General features: G+C 47.2%; 1 protein-coding gene across 2 annotated transcripts; it reads right to left on the bottom strand.

Moving 5' to 3' along the window:
• Positions 1-835: 835 nt before the first annotated feature.
• On the bottom strand, positions 836-17,381 carry MLKL (mixed lineage kinase domain like pseudokinase). Of its 2 annotated transcripts, XM_069968628.1 has the most exons (11): positions 17,368-17,381; positions 14,184-14,649; positions 12,724-12,792; positions 10,559-10,718; positions 10,056-10,153; positions 9,597-9,732; positions 9,325-9,409; positions 9,017-9,165; positions 8,560-8,609; positions 8,342-8,467; positions 836-1,139 (listed from the first exon to the last, which is right to left on the bottom strand). In XM_069968628.1, exons 2-11 carry the CDS (start codon positions 14,644-14,646, stop codon positions 1,093-1,095), a joined length of 1,383 nt encoding a protein of 460 aa, XP_069824729.1. In that variant the 5' UTR covers positions 14,647-14,649; positions 17,368-17,381; the 3' UTR covers positions 836-1,092. The 2 variants fall into 2 exon arrangements, with proteins under 2 accessions (XP_069824729.1, XP_069824730.1); XM_069968629.1 differs by lacking the exon at positions 17,368-17,381 and having other exon boundaries at positions 14,196-14,833.
• Between the last annotated feature and the right edge of the window lie 268 nt (positions 17,382-17,649).

Here is a 17,649-nt window from a genome sequence, read left to right as displayed (position 1 = left end):
ACAGGGAGCTCTTAAACCAAAGCAATGCTCTTAAACCAAGTCACAATTTTGAAAAACTCTGAGCTCTTAAACCATAACACTGTTAAACCAAGTTACTCTTAAACCAAGGTACCACTGTATATTACGCTTATATATGTTACGCCTGTATGTCCATCTGATGTTGTTTCTTACCCTACACCATATATGGATGGCACTTTTGATGAGATTCTTTCCTTAAAGGGGTAGTGCGGCGCTAAACAATTATTCACTAAATAACACACATTACAAAGTTATACAACTTTGTAATGTATGTTATGTTAGTGAATCGCCCCCTTAACCGTGTTTCCCCCCACCCACACTAGACCCGGAAGTGTAGTGCTCTATACATACCTGCCTCTTTCCGACCCCGTCCGCCATCTTGTGCCAATGATGTCATCTTTGGACGGACGGCCGAACCGCTCCGACCGTCCCTAGTGCCGGCCGCCCTCTGCCGCTTCATCAGCTACTCAGCCGCGATTGGCTGAGCATTACTGTGCTCAGCCAATCGCGTCATCAGCTGCTCAGATGTGATTGGCTGAGCATAACTGTGCTCAGCCAATCGCGGCTGAGCAGCTGATGACGCGGCCGGCACTAGGGACGGTCAGAGCGGTTCGGCCGTCTGTCCTAAGATTACATCATTGGCACAAGATGGCGGACGGGGTCGGAAAGAGGCAGGTATGTATAGAGCACTACACTTCCGGGTCTGGTGTGGGTGGGGGCAAACACGGGGAAGGGGGCGATTCACTAACATAACATACATTACAAAGTTGTATAACTTTGTAATGTGTGTTATTTAGTGAATAATTGTTTAGCGCCGCACTACCCCTTTAAATATAAAGGAAAACATGAAAAATGCAATCTATTAATAACCCTGCTGGAGCCTGGGCCACCTGCTTGGCTTTTCCTTTCAAAAACACTGAAGATTCAGCTTATGAGACCCGACAATGTTCTGTTGTGAGGTTTAAAAGTGCAGATCATTGCTGATTTTGTCAGTCTGTTCCTTGGCACAGTCTTCTTGGTGTCTTCTTCATTCCTGGCTCAATGAATTTCTCCAAGGAGTTTCCTATTCTGGCGTCAGGACTCGCTTTTATTCAGATGAGCGATGAGTAGATCTACAATTACTGTAGAGATGGGACAAGAGAATCATTACTGGGGACCTCCATGATTTTTTTTAGCCTTACCTAAATAATGAATTGCTGGAATTACCACTATATACGTTTTCATATGTACTGTATACATAAACATATAGAATGTTTATTAGAATACAGTGGTGCTTGTAATCCAAATCCACTCTTAAACCAAAGCAAAACTTCAAATAAGAAATCACTGAAATACAGACAATTGGTTCCACACCCCAACAATAATGATTTTTTTTTTTTTAATTCTGATTGAGAAACAGCTGAATATGTGATATTCTAAGTTACTGTACAGTATAGCAATCAGCATGTGGTGTATAATGGGTAGTAACTGCATTAACCTGAAAACACAGCAGCAGTTTGTAGAGACAGGATGGAACTGCATATCCCCATAATGGTGACGATGGGAAACACAAGGGATGACAGAGACTGCAGGGAGCATGAAGCAATGATCAGGGCAGATATGGGCACGGTATAGCAGCTCTCTCTGTCCGGGGAGAGGGGGGTTACAGCTATGGAGAGATTACTTTCACAGTCCTGTCCCCTGATGCAAGCCCCAGCCTGAAGTGGATCTGCTATGATTTGGAAGATGAGTGAGACTTCCTGGGTCAGTGTCCAGTGATGTAGACCCCGCTATGCAGACCATGCCCCTCCATCGCTCCACCTCTTACCAAGTACAGGGAGCTCTTAAACCAAAACGCTCTTAATCCAAGTTACTCTTAAACCAAGGTACCACTGTATAATAAATGTGACCACTGCAGCTAGTAGTTTTTTGCAGTGTCATTGTACATGGATGCTATCAGAGCGCTTCCAGTGTTTTTACTTATTTATACTTTCAGTGTTTTTAACTGTCTTTCCCGACACTCCTGTACATGGTCCATATGTACAGACCATGTGCTACAAAATAGATTTCTGAACTCCCAACATTCATGATGATGCAGAGAACTCCAAAGCTGTTTAATCTTCGTGGTACTGTACTCTCCTATATAAAGAGACTATGACCAGGACCAGGGCCGCCATCAGAAATTTCGGGGCCCCATACAGCCGGAGTGTCTGGGCCCCCCATTAACAAAAAAACATGGGACGTATTTTTGACTGATGTCTTTGAAGTAACTGGGTGGCTTTGGGATAATTCTGGAAAGCTGGGTCTCTTTGGATACATCCCACGCCAGCCAACTTCCGTGCACTATTAATTAAAATAAAAACTATGGAACCCAAGGGCCAGGGCCGGTTTTAGGTCAAATGTGGCCCTGGGCACAATTTAAAAGTGGGGCCCCAAGTGCTTAGACATTAAACCACTACACAGTCATAGTTAAATAAAGAAGGTGGTCTGAGAGGAGTGTTGCTGGGGTCTTAAAAGATCAGGAGCACAAGCCCCCTACACATGGCCACAAAATATTTCTACGCATCGGTACCAAATAATACTGCTGGGATGTGGGGGCAGACAGGGTGCAGGGATCAGGGATGGGGGGTTAGACAGGGTGCAGGGATCAGGGATGGGGGGTTAGACAGGGTGCAGGGATCAGGGATGTGGGGACAGACAGGGTGCAGGGATCAGGGATGGGGGGTCAGACAGGGTGCAGGGATCAGGGATGGGGGGTTAGACAGGGTGCAGGGATCAGGGATGGGGGGTTAGACAGGGTGCAGGGATCAGGGATGGGGGGTTAGACAGGGTGCAGGGATGGGGGGTTAGACAGGGTGCAGGGATCAGGGATGGGGGGTTAGACAGGGTGCAGGGATCAGGGATGGGGGGGCTAGACAGGGTGCAGGGATCAGGGATGTGGGGTTAGACAGGGTGCAGGGATCAGGGATGGGGGGTTAGACAGGGTGCAGGGATCAGGGATGGGGGGTTAGACAGGGTGCAGGGATGGGGGGTCAGACAGGGTGCAGGGATCAGGGATGGGGGGTCAGACAGGGTGCAGGGATCAGGGATGGGGGTCAGATAGGGTGCAGGGATGGGGGGTTAGACAGGGTGCAGGGATCAGGGATGGGGGGTTAGACAGGGTGCAGGGATCAGGGATGGGGGGGCTAGACAGGGTGCAGGGATCAGGGATGTGGGGTTAGACAGGGTGCAGGGATCAGGGATGGGGGGTTAGACAGGGTGCAGGGATCAGGGATGGGGGGTTAGACAGGCTGCAGGGATCAGGGATGGGGGGTCAGACAGGGTGCAGGGATCAGGGATGGGGGGTCAGACAGGGTGCAGGGATCAGGGATGGGGGGTCAGACAGGGTGCAGGGATCAGGGATGGGGGGTTAGACAGGGTGCAGGGATCAGGGATGAGGGGGCAGACAGGGTGCAGGGATCAGGGATGTGGGGGCAGACAGGGTGCAGGGATCAGGGATGGGGGGTCAGACAGGGTGCAGGAATCAGGGATGGGGGGTTAGACAGGGTGCAGGGATCAGGGATGGGGGGTTAGACAGGGTGCAGGGATCAGGGATGGGGGGGTTAGACAGGGTGCAGGGATCAGGGATGGGGGGTTAGACAGGGTGCAGGGATCAGGGATGAGGGGGCAGACAGGGTGCAGGGATCAGGGATGTGGGGGCAGACAGGGTGCAGGGATCAGGGATGTGGGGTCAGACAGGGTGCAGGGATCAGGGATGTGGGGTCAGACAGGGTGCAGGGATCAGGGATGTGGGGTCAGACAGGGTGCAGGGATGGGGGGTTAGACAGGGTGCAGGGATCAGGGATGGGGGGTCAGACAGGGTGCAGGGATCAGGGATGGGGGGGCTAGACAGGGTGCAGGGATCAGGGATGTGGGGTTAGACAGGGTGCAGGGATCAGGGATGGGGGGTTAGACAGGGTGCAGGGATCAGGGATGGGGGGTTAGACAGGGTGCAGGGATGTGGGGGCAAACAGAGCGCTGACAGAGTGCAAGGAGGTTGGGGCTGACAGGGTACAGGGATCAGGGATTGCATCCCCCCCAGCACACATCATCCCCCCCAGCACACATCATCCCCCCCCCCAGCACACATTCACACATCATCCCCCCAGCACACATTCACACATCATCCCCCCCAGCACACATGCACACATCATCCCCCCCAGCACACATCACCCCCCCAGCACACATGCACACATCATCCTGCCCCCCAGCACACATGCACACATCATCCCCCCAGCACACATGCACACATCATCCCCCCCAGCACACATCATCCCCCCAGCACACATGCACACATCATCCCCCCCAGCACACATGCACACATCATCCCCCCCAGCACACATGCACACATCATCCCCCCCAGCACACATCATCCCCCCAGCACACATGCACACATCATCCCCCCCAGCACACATCATCCCCCCCAGCATACATCACCCCCCCCAGCACACATGCACACATCATCCCCCCAGCACACATCATCCCCCCCAACACACATGCACACATCATCCCCCCCAGCACACATCATCCCCCCAGCACACATCATCCAGCACACATGCACACATCATCCCCCCAGCACACATCATCCCCCCAGCACACATCATCCCCCCCAGCACACATGCACACATCATTCCCCCCAGCACACATCATCCCCCCCCAGCACACATGCACACATCATCCCCCCCAGCACACATCATCCCCCCAGCACACATCATCCCCCCAGCACACATGCACACATCATCCCCCCCCAGCACACATGCACACATCATCCCCCCCAGCACACATCATCCCCCCCAGCACACATGCACACATCATCCCCCCCAGCACACATCATCCCCCCCAGCACACATCATCCCCCCCAGCACACATCATCCCCCCCAGCACACATGCACACATCATCCCCCCAGCACACATCATCCCCCCCAGCACACATCATCCCCCCAGCACACATGCACACATCATCCCCCCCAGCACACATCATCCCCCCCCAGCACACATCATCCCCCCAGCACACATCATCCCCCCAGCACACATCATCCCCCCCAGCACACATCATCCCCCCAGCATACATCATCCCCCCCAGCATACATCATCCCCCCAGCACACATGCACACATCATCCCCCCAGCACACATCATCCCCCCCAGCACACATGCACACATCATCCCCCCAAGCACACATCATCCCCCCCAGCACACATGCACACATCATCCCCCCCAGCACACATCCCCCCCCAGCACACATCATCCCCCCAGCACACATGCACACATCATTCCCCCAGCACACATCATCCCCCCAGCACACATCATCCTCCCCAGCACACATGCACACATCATCCACCCCAGCACACATGCACACATCATCCCCCCAGCACACATCATCCCCCCCAGCACACATCATCCCCCCAGCACACATGCACACATCATCCCTTCCAGCACACATCATCCCCCCCAGCATACATCATCCCCCCCAGCACACATCATCCCCCCCAGCACACATCATCCCCCCCAGCACACATCATCCCCCCCAGCACACATCATCCCCCCCAGCACACATGCACACATCATCCCCCCAGCACACATCATCCCCCCAGCACACATCATCCCCCCCAGCACACATCATCCCCCCCAGCACACATCATCCCCCCCAGCACACATGCACACATCATCCCCCCAGCACACATCATCCCTTCCAGCACACATCATCCCCCCCAGCACACATGCACACATCATCCCCCCAGCACACATCATCCCCCCCAGCACACATGCACACATCATCCCCCACAGCACACATCATCCCCCCCCAGCACACATGCACATATCATCCCCCCCAGCACACATGCACACATCATCCCCCCAGCACACATCATCCCCCCCAGCACACATGCACACATCATCCCCCCCAGCACACATCATCCCCCCCCAGCACACATGCACACATCATCCCCCCAGCACACATCATCCCCCCCAGCACACATGCACACATCATCCCCCCCAGCACACATCATCCCCCCCAGCACACATGCACATATCATCCCCCCAGCACACATCATCCCCCCCAGCACACATGCACACATCATCCCCCCAGCACACATCCCCCCCAGCACACATCATCCTCCCAGCACACATCATCCCCCCCAGCACACATCATCCCCCCCCCAGCACACATCATCCCCCCCCCCAGCACACATGCACACATCATCCCCCCCAGCACACATGCACACATCATCCCCCCCAGCACACATGCACACATCATCCCCAGCACACATGATTACACACACATCTACACTTACTTGCTGGGAAGCTCCAGGACCCACGTGCTTCCTGTTTTCCTCCTGGTCCTCACACAGCGGCTCCGGGCCCCTCCCCCTTCTCCTCGGACATCGCAGTACAGGAGAAAGCTGCCAGAGAAGGTTGTGTGGGGCGGGGGAGGGGCCCGGGGGAGTGAGGAAGAGGAGGGGGCCCTGGGAGAGTGAGGAGGAGGCCCTGTGTCTTCCTGCCTGTGCGGTACAGCTGTCAGGAGCTTACATACAGGTAGGCTGGACTGCCGGGCCCCCCTGGATGCTAGTTTTAGCCCGGGCCCCTTACAGCTGTACCACCAATACTGCCCTGATGGCGGCCCTGACCAGGACAGGTGAATGACCCCTTAGTGTCATTTAAAAAAAAAAAAGTAATAGGAGCGGCGGCATCAGACCACCACTGTCTTCTATGGGCCACCCAAACGTTCTAAAGATTGTCTGGGCAGCCCCTCCCGCTCCTTCCCATGGCCCCCGCCTGATGTGTGTGTGTTTAATAGCACAGACAGCAAACAGGGAATGAGGAGCAAGCAAGCAAGTTCTGACCTGACAGTTTGGTGCTCACTTGCTCCTCAATACCTGGCCGTGTAATAGGGCCTTAACAGTGTCAGCAGTTTAAAACGTGAATTGCACCTGAGAAGCCCCCATTAAGGGGAACCTATTACTGGGTGTCAGGAATGTGCAGTAGCCTGGTGTGAACTGCGCCTGGTTTGTTGTGACACACCTGATTGCTTTTCATCCAGCGATGCAGGAGTTAACCTGAGCTCTGCAGGATTTTAATGCTTCAGCTGAACTTGGTGCTGGGATCAGGGCTGGTCCAATCAGCTGCTGGACCTAGCCTCTGATCCTGGATAAATAACAGCTAGCTGCTCACTTCTACTCTGGCTATTTCGCTTCATACCTGGATCCCAGCTTCCCTGTATCTACTCCTGTAATTCCCTTCCTAATTCCCTCTGACTGCTCGACTTGTTATCCGACCTATCCCCTGACCTTTGTCTATCCGATTGTATTGCTGTTTTTGTACTGTGTTGTCCGTGTGGTTTTGACTTGGCTTGTTCACCATCCGCTATTGTGTTTGTTTGTCTGTCCTGTTGAGTGTTCCACTTATACACCGTAGGGAATGCCTTTGTGGTTGTCCACGGCCGCCTAGGGTCAACTGAGGCAAGTAGGTAGGGACAGTGGGGGGGTTCAGACTCAGGGCCCACTGTCTTGTTTTGTTCGTACCTCCCTGTCCTGACACTGAGACTTTACAGATAAAGATAACTGCAGTGCCCAAACGATTTGCTAATACTCTTTCCTATTATATATTATCTGTCTTCTTTAGTAACAGATTCAGGAAAGAAGTTGTTTATTCCAGCGTGCGGGGTATGCAAATCCCTGCTATCTAGGCATCAGGGCGAAACAAGTCATGGCTCTCTGTCTGTCAGCACGCTCTGTGTGGGTAATTGGAGGAGAGGCTATGTGACATGCTGCCAGTACATAGAAGCCTCCTTTTTTCTTGTGAACCACAGAGTGCACTGACAGACAGACAGCTATGACTAGTTCCACCTGATGCCTAGATAGCGTGGAGTTGCAGATAGGGACTTGTTTACATTAGCCATTTCAGAAGGGAGGAGGGAGAAGGAGGAGATGGTGAGAAAAGCTCACACAAAAAGCAGCAGCTCAGAACTGGGAGAAGGAGACTACATAGATAAAAACAAGTATGGAATGAACTGTCACACCATGGGCAGCAACATATGAAAAGCTGGTTTGATCAAATTATATACCAGCACCCTGGCATTGGTTTTTAAATGTAACCGAGAGGCATTAGTGTCAGCCATAGGTGTGAAGTGCAGCGCTCCTTTCTCTCTATGTCCATATATGAAAAGCTTTGTTTCAGTGGAACACCCCTTTAATTCTTTCTTTATATTCCCCATTTCTTTTAAACCCATTTCTGGCTTTGGCTAAAAACAGCACAGGTTTTACATGATTTTGATCATGAGCAGAGCACAGCGAGCCTGTCACTAGTTACCTCCTGCTGTTGGACGACCACACGGATTTCTCAGCAGGCAGCTTGTAATAAGTTCATGCAACACAGGAGGACAGGAACTAAGATGTTCACCATTTACTCTCTGGTTATTCTCTGTGACTGGCAGGCCTACAGGTGCAAAAGAAACAGCTTTATAGGCCTGGTGCCATCCAATAATTCCTGATGGGCTGGAGCAGGGAGGAGGAGAAGTTAGGACTTACCAGTTATTGGTAGTTTTCCAGTTGCAATCTCATAGAGCACTACTCCAAGACTGCAAGAGATTGCAACAAGGTTTACTATAACAGAACCCTTCACATACTCAGCAATAATGATGCATTAATGATGACATCTCTCGCTCTAGTGACCCATTTATAGGTAACAGCAAAAAACCCTGAAGCAATTGCACAATATGTCGTGTCACAAGGTCTGAAAAAGAAGTTTAAGGGAAGTTGTTGCAGAAGTGGTTTTTCAGAGAAATTTTCAGGTTTGAGAAGTTTCTCAGTTTCCATGTGTGATTTCCCTGCAAATACATCAGCGCTTCATTTCACCATTGTGAAATGTCCATAAAGATAGGCTGGGCTTTCAAGCTGAAACTGAACCAATGAGGCTACTGCTGTTTGTGGTGATATTGCACAGTCAATGTAATGTGTAGCAGTGATGGTGATAACAGTCACTGACCTGTAAATCTCGCTCCGTTTGTCATAGGCGTTGATGTCTTGCAAAGACTCTGGAGCGATATAAACCAGCTCACTGCTCTTCCTCCTCCTCTCTGCATTAGATGGTCGTCTAAGGGATGACTCTGTCTTTGAAAGCTCAAATCCAGAAAGCTACAGATGGGGAAGCAGGAGAACATGAATATATGACTGCCCAGTATAAAAAAAGATGTGTTGTAAGTAGAAATGGATGCTAATGGGCTTCATATTGTGTATGCATTCATGAGGAAAAGGGAAAATTTTACGCTCATGTAGCCACATGACATTAGTTACCTTTACACAGTAAGTTCCGTCAACAAGGAATTTGGTGCTGCTGAGACTCCCATGCAGAATAGCCTTCATGTCTGTCTGATGTAACCTGCATATATATATATATATATATATATATATATATATATATATATATATATATATGTGTATATAGATAGATAGATAGATATAGATATAATACCAAATGTAACATTAAAATGTTTTGGAGATGACTAGAATATCCTAGAGGCCTAGAGACCTTGGTCATCTTCAAAAGCAGGAAGCTAAATACATACCGGTAGATAGCTCTGGCCGCATCTAGAGCCATTTGTATACGACGCTCCCATGGAAGGTCTGGCTCTCTTTCCAACAGCTGCCGCAAAGTTCCTTTCTCACAGTATTCCATCACAAGGGAGTAGCAGGAGTCTGTCCCTGAATGGTAAGAGAAGGTACAATGAGCTCAGGAATCAGAAATAAGACCAGTGACCAAAATCAGTGGTGCACTGGGTGACACTGGAGGGAATTTAGTTATGGACACTAGAGGGAATTTAGCAATTCTTTCACCAGAAAACTGTTGTTAAACATTTACACTTTTTGTGCATCGCTCTCAATTTTTTTTTAGCAACGATTGCTCAAAAATTTGCCTTTTTTATGCCAAAACCAGCATACAAACCATTGGTAATACAACAATGAAGAGAAGAATTAGGTTAGGGACACGTCACTGCAGAATCCAACATATGTCACCTTGGTCTTACCTGAATTGTCAACACAAATTCCATAAAGGCGCAAAATATTGAGACACTCAAATTTCTTCATGGTTTCACTCTCAGACCGGAAGGTTTTTATTATAAAACTGGAAAAGCAAAATCTTATGTTAGTTTGGATAGCAGGCGGAAGTTATTAGAAAAAGACAAGCATACAAATGTTTTTTTTTCTCTATTTTCGTTAACGTCAGGTTGATTGTTGCTATAAATATGAAAAAAACATATCTTGAACATTGCATTTTTTATATCGACCACTAGAGATGTTAGCACAACTTGCTACATTTCAGTTTGGTAAATAGAACCATGTCACTTTACTGTTTGCTGCAAGGCTGGATGTCAGTCTTCAAATGATTAGTAGCTGTCACATTAGTAGCTAGACAGCTGTCACATTGATAACACAATAGACTGTGTTTGGAAATGCTATACACATAACATTCAGCATGAGTGCTATGTCTCTTTCATAACATAACCGTATTCATTTAATTTTTACTCACTCTTGAGTTATGAGCTGTTGACCCTTGAAAACTTTGATGGCCACTGGGCTCTTGTGGTATTCGCCTAGGTACAAGTTATGGCTGGGTTTCTCCAGTAATAGGGATCCACGCTTTAGATCTGTGGCTCGAATCTCGGTGATGTGCCAGGACGAGCGTTTACCTATAAGTGAATTATTAAAGCCCAGGAGATGAGCAGGTAACATAAGGGTTAAAGTGCTGAGTATCCGCCTGAGAAGGGGGAGCCAAGTCGGGGAGGAGCCCCTTGGGGTCCTTATGATAGTAAGAGGGATTAAGAGTGATGGGAGTTTCATGAGGGATAGGTGGCGTAATGAGAAATGACTGAATCCGCATGCGGTTGCCGCCCTCCTTGCTCTGGACAAGACCCCGAGGGGGAGTGGGTATAATAGGATAGGAGGGGGAGGAGGGCAATGAGCAGTATGGTTTGTTAGGGATTATAGCAGTGGGTAAGGCGGAGGGGGTCGGCGTCCCAAGGTGTTGAGAGAGGTTAATTAGGTGGGGGGCACTGGAGGGATAAACTAGTCTTCATAAACTAGGTTAATATGGGGTGCTAGGCCGTGCTGCGCCAGATCTGTCCTGCCCCAAGATTAAATTGTGGAACTAGTGTATATATGGGGTAGGGTATGGGGTAGGGTATGGGTTATTTGTTTATTATATTTTATGTAATGGGGTTCTCGTTGGGTTGGTCATTTTTGTTATGAGATGATTAGTGGAATAACACTAATTTTGGCTGGAATGGACTCACTGGGGAATAGTTAATATGTTATTAGCCCATCTCTGATGTTAAAAGTATATCCTCTTTTGAAAGGCTTGTTATGATGTTTTTAAGTTGTTTTGATATAAGTATAATAAAAGAAAGAAAATTTAAAAAAAAAAAAAAAAAGTGCTGAGTATATTACTGGAATTTAAGGTTTTCTTTGTAAATAAAATGTAATTATTGTGTAGACGTCTAATAGACTTTGAGCTTTAATTCCATAATTTTTTTACGATCTATGTTTGCCATCAAGTAGCACTGATACATTGTAGCACACTATGAGAATGGCAAACAGATCACAATAAGATATCTAAAGAGCTTTTTACACGGGCCAATTAACGGCAGCGGGTATTACTAGAACCGCTACAGCGGCCTATAATCGGCCCCTGTAAAAGTGACACCGATCAGTTGAGGACAAGGAAAACACAGATCCTCGAGTGATCGGGTCTTTAGAACAAGCTTTTAAATTAATTGTTGCCAGCCACACATTTTCCTGTGTAAACAGGGTAATGTGTAGCCAGCAACGATAAAAGAAACATGATAGCACAGATATGTATAAAGATCCTTGTATCATTCTCCTCCGCTCCAGCTGCTGGCTAAATCTTCAGGCCTCCTCCAGAATGATTTACAGCCAGAGGAGGCAGGGCCTGAAGATACAGCCGGACTGTAGGAGACGAGCCGGATCACAAGCAGAGTGGCTGGTATGTATACACTGCTGCTTGTGATCTTTAAACCAACAACACAGATATATACATATCTGGATGTATACATATCTGTGCTGTCAGTTTTCTGGGCTGCACGAACAATACAAGGATCGTACAGGCAGCCCAGGCCCCTTGATTTGTTGTCTTGTGTAAAGACAGAGCAAACGAGTGCTGGTTGGCGCTCTTTTGCGGTCCCTGAGGTCGACAAATAGACTGAGGATGAAGGTAAGTTTTTTACCATTATCCACTACAGAGGTTTGGACCACTGGGGCAGGACAACCATGCCTAGTGCACTGATCCAGCCTGCCCCTAGCTGGCTTGCTCTGCTGATATGCATGAGATGGGGCAGATCGGTGCACTGGGGGCAGTAGTCCCTAGCCTGGGTATTAAACTACAAACTTCTAGGAAATGGCACAGAGGATAAAGGTAAGAAAATTACTTTTATTCTCAGAAACAATAGGGATATATCAGCAGGTTAGATTCATCTACACTTTAAAGAGATTATTTCACAGGGAGGAGGCTGAACTGTGAGCTTTATGAATTGTATTCTTTATTTACTGGTGTCAGCGGTTACTGTAATTCTGTACAGATCACTTTACAGCAGCCTCCACCTAATCAATACAGGAAGTCCTGTATTTTGATGCCACATTCCCATTTGGTGAGTCCCTTTACTGATATAGAGTACTTACACACTGATTTTACTGCAGCTATTTCAGAGAGGATTTTATTCATTCCGTCCTCAACATTCTTCGCGTTCTCTGCATCAAATAAAATGCAATGATTTTAGAAAAAAAAATATATATCCTACTACCCTGAGGCAAAGGTTATGTGCACATATAGTATTTTGAAACTTATTGTGAGCCTAAAATTTTGTGTTTTTAAGTTCCAAACTTTTAGTTGGTTTTATCTGCCACTTCAATTTTTTTTCTAGATGTTTTTAGACAACAGAAAATCCTGCATCTGTCCTATGTATGTTTTGAATCTGTCAATAAAAGAACATTAAAGAAAAATAAAATGCAATTTGCAAACCAGATGTTTTTGGGACGTAACTACCCTAGAGAAGTGGCAAAATACACATGTAATGTTAAAAAAAACACCTTGGAGATTTCATCTTTCTTCGTGTGATAGTTGTAGAGTGGGGTGTAGTGTATAGGCACTAGCTTAGGCTTGGTAAACAGTGTTTAAGCAGTATTTAGAAACATACTAGCAAATAGGTATATCAATGTATACCGTGGTGTACCTAAAGCTGGCCCATTTAGTTAACATGTATAGTACATTTCCCAAATGTAGATGTTTATTTTGAGGCACATCCCACTTTTGAGTACTGCTAAATTTAAGCCTACATTTTGAAAATAGACTGAACATAGTAACTATTAGACTACATTCCTTCAAGTAAATTCCATGGTGTGCACCACATTATACAAAGGCATACCTTTTTCCCTGTATCCTGATATATACCTCCGACAACCTAGCCCTAACATGTTAATTCACTTCCTATTACAGCTTTTTATAGCTCATATTTTCTTTTACAGAAATCCCTTGTACAGGCATGATCCCACTTACATGCAGCCATCACTAGTGGGAACTTAGTATACTACTAAATGTGGTTGGTATTATACAGTGTATAAACAGCATACAGTAAGCTCCCCCTAATGGTGGCACACATATATATTATCATGTTATTATTACTGTCTGTGTCACTAGCACTGCTTATGTGGTACCCTGTGGCAATTGGTGACTGACCGTTATGCCCACTTGCTGTGCTGCAGGGTGCCATGGATGCAGTGCTAGTGATGTATTACTGTGTTGGGACCAGGGCTTGAGCAGCCCTGCAGTTCCCGACGCAGCCATTGGTAGCAGCAGAGGGGCTGTGTCATCCCTTACAGCCGCCCATCAATGTGAAAATAATAAAAGAAATAGTATAACTTGTATTTTATTATTTTACATCCTGTTCCTCCTATGCCTAGGAGTCCTGGGGGCAGTGCTACCCAGTGAATAGCAGCCCTTGTTCCTGTATGCACACAGGGACATCTGTCAATCATTGATTAATAAAAGCTGTCCTGTTACCCATAGCAACTTATCACAACACCTAGCACACTAGAGGAGTGCAGTGAAAGTGGAGGACACATCCTTACATCTCGGTAGGTACCTGTAAACTCACTGGTGAGGTAATTCTTTAGCTCCTTCAGGTCCTCGTCTATGTCCCTCTGGTTCTGGCGTTTTCTTGTATTCTCAGTGAAGAAATGGAAAAACTGTTTTCGATGTTCAACTGCTAGCAGTAGAGAAACCTGTTCAGCCGCATCCCCGAGCCGGTCATTGATGAGCTCAAACTCTTCTTTGATGCCGTTGGCCTGAAGTATCCGCTTCCACCAAGCCTGGTGTGAATACTTAATGACCCAGCACTTGGCATTGTCTAGGGTCACCTGCAACTCCTTCATTACCACCAAAAGCTGATCAGACTTATCCTTTTGCCTCTGCAAGGCCTCTGAGGCCACCAGGAGCATTTGTATCCTCTTCTTCAGCCGACAACATTGCTGCTTGTTGGAGCTGGCCTGGTCACACAGTCCATAGATGGTTTGGGCAATGTCCAGGACCTGACCTAGCACTTCCATCACCTACAGATACATGAAACAGGGAGGGAACATTTAGGATGTTGTCTTCATCATGGCATGTGGAAGCTTCATCACTTCCTATTCCGTTATCTCATGGGATCACATTGTAAATGGAAGGAGGAATATGGTCACTGATACTGGATGTGACACAGCAGCTTCTATACTTATCCAGACCACTAACTCCCTATGTGATATTCCCATGTTTATTCCTGAGACATCCTGATCCCAGTTAGTGTTTTTATATCTGTAACATATCTTCATTGGAGATGAGCAAGTATACTTCAAGCTCACTGTTAGCTTGAGAATTGCAGTACTCGAAAGTTCTCCATACTCAAGAGATTACAGAATTAAATTGATAGTCTCCTCCCTGCAGGTTTAGCAGCTTTACTCAGCCAATATACATGCGGGGATGGGACTGGGGGGTCCTGTTACTTAGCAGTTATGTTGGCTGCTGTCATAGCACAAATTGGACGGCTGAATCAGGTGACCTTGGTGTATATAGACCCTGGTCTTCAGAGCAGGTGTAGAGCTTAATTATATAGTTAGGCAGACGATTAGCTTACATACATACCCAACAGTCATTTTAAAGGAGAAGTCTGGCTATAACACATTTTTGTCAGGCGGCAGGGGCAGGATTGAAAATGAACATGATTGATTTTTTGCGTCTCCCTGTGCCCACAATGTGCCACTTGACCGACCCTGGGACTCCCCACCAAAAGGCATTTTTCGGTCTGTATAGTGACTTTGAAAACAATAATCACTCTGTGTAATAGGGCCTTTAGACTTATGTCAGTTCGTGGTGGATTCAACTGCTGGTGTAAGGTAAATGGGGCCGTCTAGAACAACTGCCGACAGTAAATTTAGGTGGTGATAGGGGTCAGCCTTAATGGAAAATCATGGCTGACCCCATTGTTCATAGAGAGAAAAGCCACAGCAAGAGTGCTCGCCTCCGCTCTCTATAGACACGCAGGAACACTTGGCTGTGCCGAACATTACTGTGTATGGGGAGGGCAGGCAGGAGACATAACTGATGGTCAGATGATCATTCGACTGTCAGTTATTGAAGGTGTATGGGGGCCTTTAGATAGAAAGACCCATGGGCAACATGAGCGCAAATCTAGCAGATCCACACTCCCTGTAGGGCTGTACGATCATAGCAATCAACCAGCAAACTAACTCTAAGGGCCCTATTACACGGGACGATTATCGTGCAAAAAATCGTTATATCGTTCGAATTTAAACGATAATCGTTCTGTGTAATTGAAGGCAACAATTGAAAAATCGTTCGTAAGTCGTTGATCGTTGATTTAGATCTGAACCTAAAATTATCGTTAATCTTTCGCTGTAATTCCACGTTCGTTCGCTCAAGTTCCGCATTTTTTCACTAATCGTTCAGTACATTGCCCATTGTTTTGTTAAGATCAGAAGGAATAAACGATCATAGTAATGATCGTAATAACGATCGTATGTAACGACCATCGTTCTGAGTGATATGGTGAACAATTTCAGGTTAACAATAAACAATCTCGTTTGCGATCGTTTATCGTTAGTCATTAAAAATTGCTTTGTGTAATAGGACCCTAAAAAACAACATGTCAGACATTATACAGGATGTGCCCCGGGGGGAACTAATATTGCCAACCCCTACTGTGTCGTCCCCTGGACCCTGTGTCAACCCACAAACTATGGGACAACCCTGTGGAAGGCCTCAGGGTATGGGTCTGGGCTGGCAAATACATGTTTAGTATAGGAATGGCAGATACAGTTCAGCAGGAATCAGTAAATGCTTCTGACGGATACCATAGGGCACACACATGTTTCAGACATAATATAAAGCACAGGAGGGGTTTTCTAGAAGCAAATCCTAGTCACTGAACAATTCCCACCAAGAAGTTTTGACATCAAACATTTCTCTGCTGAAAATTACTTCTACAACAAAATCTGCCTTGTATGAATTCACCCTTATTGACAGTTCCTTAAATTTTTTTACATCCAAAGGGTGGGTTCACATTGAGGAATTATCGCGGATAAACTCAGCGGAATTCCGCCGGCCGTACGGGCCCACGGACGTGCGCCTTTCCGCCGGCTCCATAGACACCATTCTATGGGCCAGCGGATTCCGCATTATGCTGAAAGAACTGACATGTCAATTCTTTCGGCGGAAAGCAGAATCAGCCGGCCCATAGAATGGTGTCTATGGAGCCGGAGGAAAGGCGCGTACAGCCGGTGGAATTCCACGGAGTTTATCTGCGAGAATTCCTCAATGTGAACCCACCCAAAGGCTGAAAAGTCCTTTGGACCTTTGCTGCAGTTGTATCTGGTCAGGAAATCCCCTATGACTGTTGTAACATACCCTCAGTTGTTTAGGTTCTCAGCGTTTCGCCTATTTTCAGGCTTTTACAAATTTGCACTTTACACTTAACAATAATGTAGAAACAAGAAAAAGAAAGATAATAAATATAAATTCTGCTAACCAGGTTTCTACTGCACAGCAACCATACGCAGAAGACTAGAGTCTTGTGTATTCCGCCATAAACAGAAAGACGATCTGACAAATATAATGACCATGAATATGAATGGTCCTGCAGTCACTTGTATATGATCTAAGTACAATAGTACAGGCTCTGTCCCAGCCACACAAGTACTAGACAAGCAGTACAGCTATCCACACTCCCCAGCTATATGCAGCTGGTGACACTGGACAATACACCATATACTCACTGATTGTGCAAGTCTCCCTCAGTCTGTCCTCTCCCTCCCTGCTGCTCAGTGTCTTATACCCAGCACTCCTGCCCTCCCCCACTTCCTCCCTCATTTTCAGTTTCAGCAATATGGGGTTTTTTTTCACAGCAACCAATCACAGCTCAGGTTTTATTCCAGAACAAGCTCTGGTAAAATGAAACCTGAGCTATGATTGGTTGCTGTAGGATAGAACAGACAGTATGAGCTTCAGGCAGCTTCATAAATCTGGGCCACTGTGTTTGTAGTTTCTGCACCTGACAG

Source organism: Dendropsophus ebraccatus, chromosome 4 (assembly GCF_027789765.1).
Source record: "Dendropsophus ebraccatus isolate aDenEbr1 chromosome 4, aDenEbr1.pat, whole genome shotgun sequence".
Classification (NCBI taxonomy): Eukaryota; Metazoa; Chordata; class Amphibia; order Anura; family Hylidae; genus Dendropsophus; species Dendropsophus ebraccatus.
The sequence above is the reverse complement of the archived record's forward strand: the minus strand, read 5'-3'. Positions and strand labels throughout refer to the sequence as shown.